The 15,602-nt window shown below is 36.7% G+C and overlaps 1 protein-coding gene across 1 annotated transcript in view; it reads left to right on the forward strand.

Moving 5' to 3' along the window:
* Positions 1 to 15,602, forward strand: part of LOC100747651 (beta-1,4-glucuronyltransferase 1) — a 35,037-nt gene that overhangs the window by 1,404 nt on the left and 18,031 nt on the right. The window contains exon 2 of the mRNA XM_003491236.4: positions 15,060 to 15,601. Coding sequence (XP_003491284.1) covers positions 15,060 to 15,601 — 542 coding nt within the window. The remainder of the gene's footprint in view (positions 1 to 15,059; position 15,602) is intronic.

The following is a 15,602-nucleotide window of genomic DNA, read 5'->3' on the forward strand; positions in this document are numbered from 1 at the left end:
TTAAAATTAAAACAAATAACATTGACAAATAACAAATAACAAAACATTTGTATGTTTTTAGTAATTGGAAAAACAAAAAATTGTTACCAGTCATAATATTTTGACCAGTTTGATAGTTCTAATATTAACGTTCTTTGTTGAAGAGCACTTTATTTTCAATTAATGATGTTGAGTTTTAGTTCGCAATTTGTAAGTTAGCAAACTATTGCAGGTACTTCCTGACTACTGACATAGACTTCTTCAATCGATTTGTTAACGCTAATCTTTGATCTTGTTACAGTATTCGCCATGGCATATGCGTTTCATGTTTTTTCTTGTATCGCGTGATCGTCTAGCACATTGGCGTGAGAATTCGCGATGGAGTTTGTCGCAGCGTTCGTTCACGACACTTGCTAATTTTACCTCAAACCAGCTTCGATGCCATCAAAAAATCGATCGGATCCATTCGATCTGTGCAATTTGATCCAACTTTGCTTTTTCATCTATCGCGTATTGCTACTTAACATTTGGTATATTTTTGCAGTAATTTGTAGAGTATACCTTTCCAATGTGATATAGTAATATTATGTTGTTTTATTGATTAAAAGATTCTTCGAACAGAGTAAGACGTTGGAAGGCTATTTGGCAGTACCGATTAAAGATCAGTTCGAAACCATAACAACGAAATATCTGTAGTATGCTTAGTAATAATGATATTCAATATAACTATAAGAAAAATATTGTTACTTTTATAAAAGTCAAATTACTTTTTAACAAAAAGGTTGTACCTAATTACGATTAAAATTGCTTATTACGATATACAAAATTATAGTTTTGTTAAAAAAGATTGTGCAGATTTCTGAAAAGCAAATAATCTTTCCATCTGACTAAATTCAATTATTCTAGACGTATTGAACAAAACCATCTAAGTAACAGAAGACGATTTGGCGATATCTCACTTAATTGGAGATATATTGGAACGTAACGTACAACTCAATTTGTGCGTGCAAGAAGAAAACAAGCAACTACTGTAGATTAGAATTTAGATTCGAATATTAATCAACCTGATTATCTAAAGCAGTAAACGACATGAAGTAAATTTCTCTTTTTCACGTATAGCATCCAAATCGGCCCTTATTTACACTCATTCCGAGCTCTCGTTACCATATAAACATCTAATCTGCATTAAACGGCAATTCTCCGAAAGAATATTTCAGTCGAAACTATTGTTATACGTATAACTATATCAGCGAACTATTTATTTTTCAATATAGTTACAGTTGCCCTATATCCGACAAGTAGCGAGAATATCGACCAATAACAATCGTGATTTTATGGTACCTGTTTACATGACCGATACTGGGATAGCGATATCGTTGTTTAAAACGAAAAATCGTTATATTGAACGGTTTCCGTTGAACATCGACTATGTCGAGCTGATCGACCGCAAATATTTAAAAGGCTGGGTGGCTGGAAGCTGGACGAAAAATAACGATGTCGTATCGGTGGATCTGACGCGTCTACGTATTAATCTGGCGTGACTCCTCGGAAATTCTTGGGGATTAAGGGAACAGTGTAAACTCTTAGCTGGCTCGTTGCGGCCCTTTATGTAAATGGATAATAGATCTCCCCAGCACTTGGCCGGGTTCCTAGACGACTAGTATCACCACCAACCTGCATTGCAACGCCGAAGGGTAGTTCATTAACTGCCGGACTCTGGTTCGATGAGAGCTACGGAGAGTCGAATAGCTTTGAAGTGGTGGACGCCTCGAGGGCGTCCACTGCTGAACAATGAGAATTATCTTGTCTTCCTCCTTCCCATTTCCTTCTTTGTCTTCGTAGCCTTTGCATTTCCATATTCATCCCCTTTTCATACTCGTATATGTGCACGTACTGTATATGTTTATATCTAAATATTTGCGCAAGCGCAAGCTGACGTCTATAATTGAGCCGCTTCGGGCGAGAGAACAATCATAGCGAGCATCATGTATGAAAAGCATGTATGAAAGCGATCTTAATGAATTGACGGATGAGAAGTATCGAAGTGTGTCCTCTCGTGACCGCCGCCAATTATTGTGGCCAGCCAGCCAAACGGAATGATCGTCTATCATCGATATAGCTATAAAATTATGGGTAGAAACGAAGCGCAAATGCCATTCTCAGCTGGTACATTCAGCCCGGATCGAAAATTGCTCGCTCGATTCGAGGAATGGGAATTTACGGAATTGAATAATGTGAGAAATTCTGCTTCCTATCGGAGTCCCCTTGCGTAGCAATTGTTAATTAACAAGAAATAAATCTTTTCTTCTAATAAATTCTCGACGAAACATCCGGAACAGAGAATGCTCGCAGTAAACGTGTTTTGATGAAAAGAAATAGAGCAAAGGGATTCTGTTAGTAAACGAGCTGTATAAATCATTCTTTCAGAGGTAAATCCCTTTAAACGAAATAAAAAAATTCACGTTGTTCGTTATGAAATACGCTATCTGCACGAGCAAAGCGAATCTCAGTCATCGTTATCCGATTAAAATCTCTTTTCCTGACAGTTATATGAAATCTGTAATTTTCCAAAGCAACTCTTCGTAATCAACGTAACTTTATATTTTATTTATATATACAGTTTTATAAATATTTCGACATATGGAGATAATTATTTAAGATACAATTATAAAATACGAAATACAAAATACGATGGGATCACATATTAAGAAAAAGTCGTTCAATTTTAGAAACTTCATTCAAGCTGTATAATTGGTTAATCAATGTCTGTCGATGAATGGTTCTCGTCTATCTATTTTGGTTATTCTTCCGATATTTATGCTTAAAATATCGTGTCCGTCTCCCAACATGATTCAATTCGCACTGAAGTCGTTCTTTCAGTGATGGATCTTATTAAAGCTTTAAGCGGAAGAGAGGGGTAGCAGCTTGTAATCCCATGCGTGACTCCTACTGTTAGTAGCAGCCTCATATCAGATTATGGTTATGGCAGCTTACTTAATGACTCCCTATCGAAATAATTGGTGGCAACGTATTAATTGCTCGCGCAGCATAAGTAGACCTTGCTGTACATCGAATTGGATACGATGATTCTGTTTCAGTCTTTATGATTGGTAGTTAATTAGCAAGTATTTACATATGTATGGCTAAATTGTTTTATCGATCATATTTTGAGTGAATATTTTCAAATGTTTAATACTGTCGTTTAATACTGAAATTACCGGTTTGTAAAGTATAACTAAATATTCTATACATAAATAATTGCAATTAAAAAAGTACGATAAAAATAAATAGGTGTACAGGATTATGTTTTTATTTAAATAAAAGTTAATATTAGTTTTGCTACTAAAGGATCTATATAATTCAATTAATCATTAAAGAAAAAAGTTTGAAAATCGTTATTTTATTCTAACGTTAATATGCTCTATAAATTAATTTAAAGAAAATTAAAACGAAAATTAGGAACGTATCACTGTTTTATATATTTTAAACGTAAATAAAGAGTGTATACATCTGTTCGTTCACAGTATCGATTCAGTTTGATAGCATCACCTTTTATAAATCAACGAATATCCAATATATCAGACGTGTCACACGTGACCATAGCAGAGAAAATATCGTATCTCGATAGATGTTGTACATCTTTCGTGTGCCCATATTTTCTGCTCTGTTCTGTTATAAACTGTTCTCTTGTTATTCTTTCCTAACATCCCACGGTATCGTTGTTTGTAAATGCAATTATAATCAAAACATATTAGATACTTTGGAGATTAAATGTATAAATTTTCCAGGTACAAATTAACCATATTTTCTGTTAGTAGTCCTATTCTTACAAGTTGTTAAATACTTTAAAATATAAGGAAATCGAGGAATAGTTATAGATAGAACAGGTCATTAATACAATACTATAGTGTTACATTAATACAATACAATACTGCATAAGATATGAAATTCTGGCTGATATTAGATAAATGCTTAATACCTAATTTTATATTTAGTGTACTTAGTCTATACCAAAAATGATCGAGTTTATTCGATTTTCTAGTTCGAACAAACTCTATCGCAGAATTTTATTGTTACCGTGTAATCTGTTCCTCACCTCTGTTGCTTCAATTTCAACAGTAGGTATCGAATTCAGAAATATATAATTCGTCCGTCCCAAAATCTGTATTAAGCTGAATATTCAGCACTACCATTTTTCGCAGCTCTACAGACATACTTCTTTTTTTCAAGAAAAAAAGACAAATACTTGTCAAAACTCAGGATTCACAGCTGATCAACGATTCATCGGCAGACACGTGGGAACGATCGATCATTTCGCAACTAGAATACTTTGAAATTCGGTGGACGTATCCCGATCAGTCGTTGTGCGTGCAATCTATTCGTCTCACAGATGGTATCTCGTCAGGTTGGAGTATTCAAAATGATTCATTCGAGCAGATACGCGTACGGGACCAGAGTGTGCGAACAGGGTGTACGCGATAGATAGATTTCTCTTGTCCGATTGGTAACTTGTTTGATTTCAATCATTTTCAAGTGTTTTCAATAGATTTTCAAAGTGTTTTTAACTGGAAGGCCGCCAGCGCGACCGGAGTATATTGTTTTATCGTTTCCGAGCGTTTCCAATGGGATCGACGTGCCGGATATACAAATCGAAAATGTTGAATTACATCTAGTGCCGTTGGTCTCATGGCGTACCAATGGCATCGTCTGATATAATTTCACGCACTCTCACTGAATCATTTTCTCGACGTTCGCTGGTTCGCGCCTCCGTCACGCTGTATTCATTTATTTTCGCAGCGAGACGTTCGCCGACCGTCAACGTTGATACGATGTTTCTCATCGAGCGGAGAACGTCTATGAATTTTGCGTGAAACGCAGTATGTTTTTCTTCGCTCACCTTGACGAAACGTTGGACTTTGTACGATCTGTTTGGACCAAACGTTTCTCATTACCCTATTTTATTTTACTTTACGGTTAAAGAACGCGATTATTATGACAGATAACAATACCTCAGAATTTAATCTTAAATATCTTCTTAAATCATCTTTGTACTTTATTACGTCAAATTTTATCTTTGTATACTCAAAAGCTCATTTAACCCTTGTGGTTAAAACCTATATGGTCAAATCATTTAGAAAATCAACCTTGCGAGAGAGAGGGTATGTTCGATATACGTTAGCACTATATAAACTGCTATAAGAATTTTTGTCTGAAAATCCTCAGAGGGGCGCAATCATTACTGTTTTTAACTGTTCTTAAACTGGCAGTGTTTCACTTACTTCTGTATGCACAGGCAGCGGCTAATTACGTTTGCTTTTCATTAGCTTCCACTCTTATGGCTATTTATTTTTGTAGAATCGAGCGAAAAGGTAGTTTTTCAACTGTTTAGCTGTCAAATTATAATATACAATTGTGAACACGTTGCACACACTTTGCTCGTAGGTCAGTTCTCATTTGGTTGTTTCGTGCTGCCAAGGAAGTACATCGGCGTTTTATTAGAGTTGTTACAGAAGCGAATTTGAAAGAAATTACGTTGTTAAAGTTAAAATTAAGTTCGGAATCAACTGTTTCATATTTTACATGCAACGTATAGAAGTAGCAAGATTTACATGTTTTACAATAACAAATAAATTAATGACCGTTCTGTGGTTGTACGGATGCGATCTATATTTAAACAACGATAGAAAAATGAAACCTTTTTGAAATTTGATGACTGACATACAGAAAGAAGGGGGAGAAAGGAAAGGTAAGGAGAAGTGTTTCTTTGGACTCTTTGTAACGGAGATTAAGGATTTTAACCACTCAAGATCACTTCGATCGCGAATCACGTCAAACATAACTTTTACTTTCGCTATACTTATCATTGTGACACGATTTTCGTTTCGTTCTTATCTTTCTCTCAGACATTTTTTATTTTTGTCCTTTGACTTCTACATTTAGCCTCATTTTTTGTCCGTCAACGTTCATTTTATCAACCCTCGGAGAGAGTAGAGGCTGGCTCAATTTTCACACTTTTCCAAATATTTTACGTTTATTATTTCCTAAGTTACGATATTCAAATAAATTCATTCTTAAAATAATTTTTATTATCACAGAGAAATACAAATTCCTTTCGTTTGGCTCTCTGCTCGCTATAAAAAGAAACATTCGATATTCGTAACGACCATGTCCACGTCTCCGACAGGCGAGGATTAAACAGTGATAAATTGCTTCTTTGGAATACCATAAAAATGCTATAAAAATAAGGCGCTACTTAAAAAGATATGATATTTTCGTCAAATTACTTTTGACGAAACGAAAATATTTCCGTCGAAGAACGTTGCTACGCAATTTCGTCTACATACTTGCAATTACTTAAAGAACGTTAACACCAACTAGAAAAATCTTATTTCGTGTCGTTGTCTTCCGATCGTTGTTCTCTGTAAACATTTTGTTCGCTCTATACCTGACAAGTTACGGCGAGTATCGAAGCAAGATGCAATTGAACAGTTGTTTCTTCCGTATTCTTCTTCAAAACGCCACCCCCGCCTACTTAGTTTCCGTGCATAACAAAGCTCGCTAATTACTCGGCGAGGAAGCACGCGCCACGCCGCGTCTCTTGACACGATTTACACTTCCAGATAGCAAAAAGGTTGTCCGTTGGAGAGACACGAGTTTTCGTACGAGCGCATATTTTCACGACGACAGTCTGTCTGCTTCTTTTTCTCCGGTTCTTCCTGTTCCGGCGTTGGTCTGTTCGTGGCAGATCTGAGAATCACAGCTTGTTTAATTATCTCGGTAATTATGCAAAGCAAATACGTGCGCCAGGGGGAAAATTGAAGACCTGCTAATTACCGCGTAAAGATGTAAGAAAGGAAGCAGGAAGTGCAGGTAAGAAAGAAGAAGAAGAAGGCGAAGAGGAGGAAAAAGGGGAAAAAGGAGAGAGGGAGAGGAAGTGAGAAGAAGAACTAGGCTAAAAGGAACATGAACGGATGAGAGCGGAAGGAGGAGGGGCAAGAAGGGCAGTCGTTTAATTGCAGCGGTTCACCACTCGACAAAAGTGGCTTTCGTGCTTTCCGGACTACGACAGTTATGCCTGACCCCTAGCTATGAAAAGAAATTCCTTTTTGAGATTCCATCGAGGACGGTTAACTATTTTTTTCTTTTTCTACCCTGTTCCACGATTCTTTTTGTACATCCGGAATTGAGCGTTTGCAATTAGCTTGGCAGAAGGAGAACCTTCAAGCCACGGATGGAAATGTTCGCATTTACGCTGCTCGTTTATGATCGGTCGTTGTGGAGTATGCTAATTTGTCACGAGTGGTTTACGTATGATTCGTCAAAGTAGGAACAGTTATGAATATTACATTTGCAATTTCTTCGTTTCATTTACTTTCGTACTTGATTCTTCGCGTTGTCTATAGTGTAGTTTCTCATTTAATGTCGACTAATATCTTTCAATCTACAGGTTCGATTAAACGTTTTGATACATGTTTGACACCTCAAAAGGGGTAAATCAATAACGTACAATAGCGGAGATGTACAGTAATTTACGAAAGCGTCTGAACATTTGTCACAGAAAATTTTTAGGAATATATTATACGTATTGTATATATTGTATAACGCGAATCGGTTACGTTTCACACTGTCGGTTTGCAACTATACCTTTAGTCTATACCGTTACATTTGTAGTTCCATAAAATCGGACAAATTCATTATCGCCATATCATTCTATATCACTTTATCCAGTCTTCTCGGCGAAATCGTTTCACGAACTTTTTAAATGGACGTCTCGACGCCACCCACCGTGAAATCTTCGCCTGGCTATCTTTGCAGCCCGAGGTATTTTCCGCGAGTTCGATAATACGCACGTTTGCTTATCTCCTGGGCGAAAAGTGGCACGGAGGGAACGGGTGCAATTCGTTTATTATCACAAACCGCATCTCTTCCCAATACCTACCCCTTTCACCGGGTGTATCCAAATAGAGAAGAGGCCGAGGCCATAGAAGTGGTTACGTCGTTTCAGTCGTAGCGAGAGAAAGAACGAGAGGGGAGCGGGAAGAGAAAGGTGGAAGAGAAAAGGAAGAGAAGAGGGAGTTTCAAAGAATTTCCAATTCTCAGCTTTTCAACACCGCCACCGCCTTCGACGCTTCGTTTGTGCGCGAGAGCTAGAAGGATGAAGAGCGGCGAAGGGTGGTAAAACAGGAAGAGGCGATGGGAATGGGACGAGGTTGGAAGGGATGGGGATGAGGTTGATGGTGGTCGAAGGGAGAGCTACCGTAATGAATGGTATTCAGTTTATTCTGGGCTAAGTTACGCTGCCGCCGACGTTGCATCGCGTCGGTACCGGCATCCAAGCACTGAACTAGAAGTAAAATGGGACTGTAGCAAAATTGAAAGGCGGAATTTACCTTTTATCCCTGGCTCCGATCTTCGCAGCCGTTTCCTCCTTTCCCAGCCTATAACGGTTCTTTAACTCTTCCTTCTCTCGTATCCCTTCCCCTTTCCTTTCTTTTTTCCTTCCACTTTCTACCGCGTCTTCTTTCCCTTTCGTTGTCGCTCTTCTATAGGTACTTATGCGCTCTTGTTGCGAATGCGATTCTCCTTCTCTCGTTCTCTCCTGTCTTAACGAGTAAATCGAAAACGTGGAGCAAAAACTCGATGTGTTTTCCATTTAGCGCCTTTGAGCACGGTTTTCAAGGGGTAACCGAACTCCCTGTGAATGTGGTTCCCATTAACGGAATCATCCTCCTTTGCGCTGCCGTCTATCATCGCGATACGCGTTAGATTTTCTGGTTCGGGCCAAATTTAACTTCTATTTGCCGTGAAATATATGGTGAACGAAGTACATGAGAGAGGCGCTTTGAGTTTTCGGATTGGTTCGATACCGCAATGGAAAATTAAGGGAAATTTGTAGCGGTCGGTATTACTTTCTTTTTTTTCTAATCCTTCGTTATTGTTGGTTAGTTCATTCAATTTTTGGCTCTACGAAACGATTTCAATTGTACGAAACCACTGTTTGCTTCGTATACGGTTGGAGTTACTTTACAATCGAGTAGAATTCTATTTACAACTGAGAATTTTTTTTAGGAAATATCATACGTATGAGTGACGTACGGAATTGGAATTGCGAGTCAATGTTATTTGTAGATGTTTAATTCTGCTAATCTTTTCTTCGATTATGTTCTGTCAATTAATTCATATAAAAACTTGTAAACATATAAAATTTCATATTCAATACCTTACTTTGTTTTTGAAAGTTACATATTACTTTACTTCGTCGTGTATGGATACGATTCAAATATTTCCATTTTACAAAATTCGAGAATTTCGAAAATCCCAGTTAATTAATTTTCCGTAGCATATAAAACGTTTTTTTTTAGAAATGAAATACACGTACAAATTGAATCAAATTTCATAATACTAATGGAAAGAATTATGTAATATATTCGTATTTCCTGTATCGTATGCGCGGTTCAATTTGTTACATTTTTGACGACACAAACGGCCAACGTACGGTATCGTTCTATCGTGTAGCAAAAGTTTAGTTCGATAATGCGCGACACCGCGCTTTGGCGTCGTTGCATGTATTTCCTGTATCGTTGATTACACGGTGAAATTGCGATTACAGGAAGGATAGAGTTCCGCACGAAAACATACGGGAGGTACAGGTATAGTGAATCGTGCTTTCAAGCTTTCGTCCTGCATCGTACATTCAGCGCCGGTAAAGCCTGCACTGTGGTTCGTGTGTGACCTAACGAAAGCCCAAGTACACAATTTGATAATGGGTTAGCTGTGTAACGTGCACACATTTGCCAGCCGTGTTACACGCGGTGCTCAGGGCACACTGAATCAGTAATAACAACGTGTTTGCATAATCAATCATGCCCTTTCTCCTATTTCTTCCTCGCTTCGTCTTGTTACGGTGTCATGTTTTGAAATGTGCATGACTAAAGATAGATCATATTATCCTTCTGGAATTTGTTTTCGCGTGAGAATAATGAAATAGGTAGACAAATTTTCGATATTATTTAATCACCGACTAAGGCTGATAAGTATTAATAAATATTCGTGATCTGTCTTTTTTATTGGGAGAAACACGTGACTCGTTTTGCATCTTCCACTTCTTTCCAGCCTCTATATAACTTTTAAAAATATCGCTCGTTATAGCATTAAAAGTTTAAAGGATATTAAGATATTGCAAATATTAGAATACTATCGGTCTTAATTATTATAGCTTTATATCTTTATATGTAACAAATTCTTTTCATTTTGTAGTTATTTCGTATTAAAATATTCTTTCCATAGAGGGACATGGAAATCAAAAAATCGATAAAAATGTTTTATCGTATCCCTATATGTGTGTATATATATCTATTGTATATAAATATATATAGTTTTTAGATGTAATAAATAAAAATCCAATGTTAATAAAAAGGATTCATAACAAATTTTAATTAATAGTGATCTCACATGGAATTTATCGGCAAGTTGGGATGACGAAATTTCCACGTGTAATATTTCCGCGCATCTCCATAAATATTGATTATTTGATAGTGTTGTATTTTTTTTAAAAAACCGTGTGGTTTCGTTCAACGTGCACGCTCACATACGTATATGATATATATGTGTATAACGAGCAACTCTCGTCGAGCCGTTCGTCACGTCATAATAGTATGCAAACGAATATCCCGTAAATAGTATGCAAATAAATACCGTAAACTAAATATGAAGACGTCTGTCTTTCTTTCTTCTTTCTATTTTCCACTGGCAGCCTTTTTTTCACGTCGCGTCAAAATAAGTTAATAAGTCTGCGTAAACACGATGGGAACGCCTCTCAAGGTTTAGGTAGTACGAGGGACGGCAGAAATTTTCTCACGTTTTACAGTGCAGTGCACAGTTGTACGGCAGGTTAGTTTCGGCCTGTAAAAATCTCGGTTGTAGCGGACGCAACCGAGTTTTCCACTTTTCTCTCCTTAGGATCGCGTACAAGTAGGCAGAACTGCGCCTGCTTGCAGTGTTAAGGTAATGTCACCATTCGTGTGGCCACTGTACATACTGCGTACATATATAGACGCACACGGATATATAGTACCGTGTTAAAGTCTTGGGCCATGTTGGATAATGATCTTGGTAAGTAATTGTATTGTTAGTGAATATTTCCATATCGAGTTACACGGAAACGAACTTTTAAATATTCCATTCGCGACATTAAATCGATGCATATGAAACGTTCTTTCAAATAAAGCTTGTGCTACACGTAGGTACATAATGTAGCTTCTTTGAAACGTCACGTTTAACGAATGTCGAATCTAGAAATTTTTCAAGTAAAGTTGATATAGTTTCTTCGTTTGCAGCTTCATTTAAAATAATTTATGAATCAAAAAATGGCGTGAGTGAAATGCTACATTTATATTCTTCACAGGCTTATATAAGAAAATTATATTAACATTCTGATTATTTATGACGGCAGATATCTTTTCTAACGTTGAATACATGTTATTTATAGCAAATTTCCTCTTTATCAATGTGCCTGGTATATAATGTAGTTAACAGGACAAAACTTAGTGAGCCTGTCGAATTCAAACCTGGCAGAATCGTTCTGCTCGTCGAAGAGAGAATTGGCTAGATAATTGCAGCATTTTGATCGTACACGTAAAGGTTAAATCATAAGAAGAAGCCGATAAAAACACAAAGAGGCAAAGTCACGAAAACACTTCAAATTTGAATATAAAAATTGCCTGAGGGAAGTGAAGGTTTTATCATAAAAAGCTACTTTTCTGTACGTTCAAAGTGTCTCGTGTGTCCATACCATATATTGCTTAAGGATTAAGGCCTTGCGAGCGCCGTGATCTACACTTTTTTCAGGAAATGCAAATATCGTTCCTGCAACGGTAAAAAAAGCTGTTGAGTTAGCGTTTGTTACTAATCAGCACGTTTGACGCAAGCTTGCGATAGTCAGCGAGAAGCGCGAAAGACTGAAGCATGCGACAAGGATAAAGATAGTACATGATTGAAAACTATCGTCGTTTTTACGACGATATCTTTGAGTTATATATAGATGAGATAAATATTTACTTTTAATATTTCATAATTGCATTTATTTATTTCAAGTACAGTCGACAGATACAAAAGAAGGCTCTAAAATTCTAAAATATAAATTTTCGATTTATATTTATATTTAAAGAAATAAATTTACTCATGGCCAGTTATAATTCAATTAATAAAGCAATTGGAAAAGTTGCTTACTTTTGCAGTTTATTTTAGTATATATTAAATTAATAAACTGTTTAGTTTCTCAATACGAGAAACTAGAGAAAGAACCTGTTGACTAACTAAACAGTTCATTTAATTAAAACTGCGTTTGTTTAGCGCGCCAGGATTTTGTTTAAACGGATTTTTTTCGTTATAATTACAAAGACAGTTGTCTATACATTTTTTATAATCTGTAAAATTAAAAGGTGTTATTTTAGAAAACCTATTGTAGAAAACTTCAGTTAAGAATCTCAATTTGTTAGCCGTCAAAATGTGTAATTGTCACATCAAAATTCCATGCGTATAGTGTATATATACTTCTAAAGTATACAATAAATTACATGGAAGATAATCAGAACTGAGCAAAGGATTGTTTCATTAAACTACACGGGCAGTTGTTATTATATCGTGGACAACGAATGACTCATAAAAGGAAAACAATTCCCAGATCCAGGGATGATGAGTCTGGTAAATACAGCACGATCCTCGAATGGGTCGTGTGGAAGGCAACGTGTTAATACAGACACAACGCGTAAAGATTGTCAGTAAATGGAATCATATACTGCACGTGCGATCGCCGGTACAAAAGTTATACGCTATGCTTTACACCTAACCCAATGAAGATAGCATTGTTGGACATGGCGATTATCTCGCTCGAGGTGCAAACTATTTTGTTCATTAAATACTTGGCCTGTTCTGACGTCATGGCTTATATATGAGCGCGATTTTAACGGGCCCTGGGAAGTCGTACGATCCATTATCGTTCTAGCCACCGTTCTGTTTCCAAGCAAAATTTCACTGGATTCCTCCGGGAGTTCTGCCGTGCATTTTGGTGGCTGCTCCACGCTACCTACAATCTGTTTCTTCCGATTAGCAACGTAATTGCGCTATTATTAGGAATGTTGCGGTCCATCTGTACGACTTCTACATATTTCTAAGGTATTTACGCGGTTGCAAACTCTTTCTAGGAAATTATCGGATGCGTGTGCATTGTATATACGTACATGTGCTATGTATCATATGTGTGTCTGTTCCCGGAATATTCTTCCAGAGTGAAGTAATTTCGTTGTTAGCGGACCGATTTAACGTCAGAGTATCGTTGAAAGAGCATTTAAATATGTTATAAATGTGTATAATTAAAATGAAGATAAAATTTTCATTTATCAATTAGCGGAAAGATATTGTATTTTCGTATTGTGAAGTGTAATATAGCGGGACTTTAGTTTCTTGTATAGAGAAGGTAAAGTAAAAGAATTGTAAAATGAAACGAAAATATAACGTTAGGGGAAATGGTAATAATAACACGAAGAAATTTGTTAAAAATTTAGTTTGTTTCCAATAGTACGTTCTTATCTTTTTTTAAACAGATCGGATCGAGTGGTGCTCATAAAATTTGCGCAAAGTAATTGTTTAAATTGCTTTTTATTTTATGCACGGTAACAGAAATAGAATCCTTTGAGACGAGGAATGTTTAATGAAGTCTTATCATGGAAAAGAAAGATACTATTTGCGTAGTAGAACTTCATTAAACCTTGCAATCCCTGTAGGTTACGTAGATACGTTCTGTTTTATTGTTTTTTTCCCTCTGAAACACGATTTTATAAAAGTCATTCCACATTTCATTAGTCATCTTTTCAGACACGATATTTTTGTTGCTACGAGCGCTTAAATTTGAAGTTAAATATATTTAATGAAGCAAATTAATATAAATATATTTCACATATTCCGTACGTTTTGCGTTCTTTCAATTAGATCGTATTTACTATTTATCTATCTCTTATTCATCGAATTTTTAATAATTTATATATATATATGCATTTAATCATGCGGATTGTTATTAATTATGAGGGTGTTAATAAATATATCTGATTATAATTAGTTATATATCTAAGCATATACATATCTAACATATATCATATTTGTTAAGAGTAAAAATTGTTATTAAAAATTAGAACTGGGGGAAGAGAAGTTTGATAATTGCAAGGAAGATAAAATGCAGTGACGTTGAGTTATATTTTAACATCTCCCAGTTCACGAATGTTTGATATTTTATTCTTGCGTTTCCGTTGGTAGTAACAAGAAACCGACAACGTGGTAATTAGGACGATAAAACAGGCAAGCTGACTCTGTTTTAGACAGACCCAATATACCGTTGCCAAAGACTTCGTTCCTTATCGTAAAACTTGTTTATTCAGTGTTTTGCAGTGAAATAGCTGTGGCACGATTTTTGCTTGGGAACTCTGGTGAACAAACTTCGAAAGTCATAATCGCGGCTCATATTTCGCTCGACCTTTAAGTTTCGTATGATATAAACGATACACTTTCTTTATTTTCTCTTTATACTTGCTATTGCGAAGAATATGCGTATTTTCGTTCTCTTGTCGCATACCAATATACTTTTAACTTGTTTCAATACTACAATAATACAATATTTTATACGTAAAAGCTTGCAATAAAAAGTGTTCAATCAAGAAAATCGTTTTTATTACGACACTTACATACTAATTGGTTAGGTTCAAGTACATGTATTGAATTTCGTATCGTTTGATAGTTTGCCTGTGTGACTACACAAATTTTATAGTAAGAAAGCGAGATGTAGAACCTGAAAAAAAAAACGTTTCATCGGAAAATGAGAATACGTCTAGATACTTTTTGTAGCCACTGTACCTTACTTGAGCAACATAGAAAATAACATTTCGATAAAAGATCTATTCGTCCGCGAACCAATAGTTTACAGGGAACGGGATCGCGTTAATTGCTTCATTTTCGCATATTCTTTGATCACCATTACGTCAAGGTAATCGACGGTTTATTAAACTAGCGAACTTTCTGACTTTCATATGCAGTTGGGATGTCGACCATGGAACCTCAGTCTGACCAGCGTGGTTGTCCTGGCTCTCTCAAATATGCTATTGACTTTCCTGTTGCTGCAGTCGGAAACCTGTATCCCGGACGAAGTACCCAGGGATTTGGAATCAAACGCTGTAAGCGAATGGAACCTCGCTACCTTAATCAAAGAGCAGCAGGAGCAACAGCAGTCGGACTGCGTTACACAAGATTACCAACCGTTGCCAGCTGACGCGAATGGTTTAAAATTGAACATAAAGCTCGGCAGATGGGACGCTCGTAGAATGTTTCGAACGTTCGACCACGTTCTCGTTGGATCTAGTTTCGTCGAGTTATCACAGGCGTATCGTGTTTGTCTGGCCACACAGAGCTCGGTCGAGAAGCTGCATTCGGTCGTTCAGGCGGCTCATCATTGGACCGGGCCGATGTCGGTGGCTTTGTACGCAGCTGGTGACGAAGAGTTCGAGGTTCTTCAGAAGTACCTGATTTACCTTAGGAAGTGTTACGAACCGATACGGGAAAGAGTCGCTTTTTCCTTGGCT

Source organism: Bombus impatiens, unplaced genomic scaffold, assembly GCF_000188095.3.
Source record: "Bombus impatiens unplaced genomic scaffold, BIMP_2.2 scf_0537, whole genome shotgun sequence".
NCBI lineage: Eukaryota > Metazoa > Arthropoda > Insecta > Hymenoptera > Apidae > Bombus > Bombus impatiens.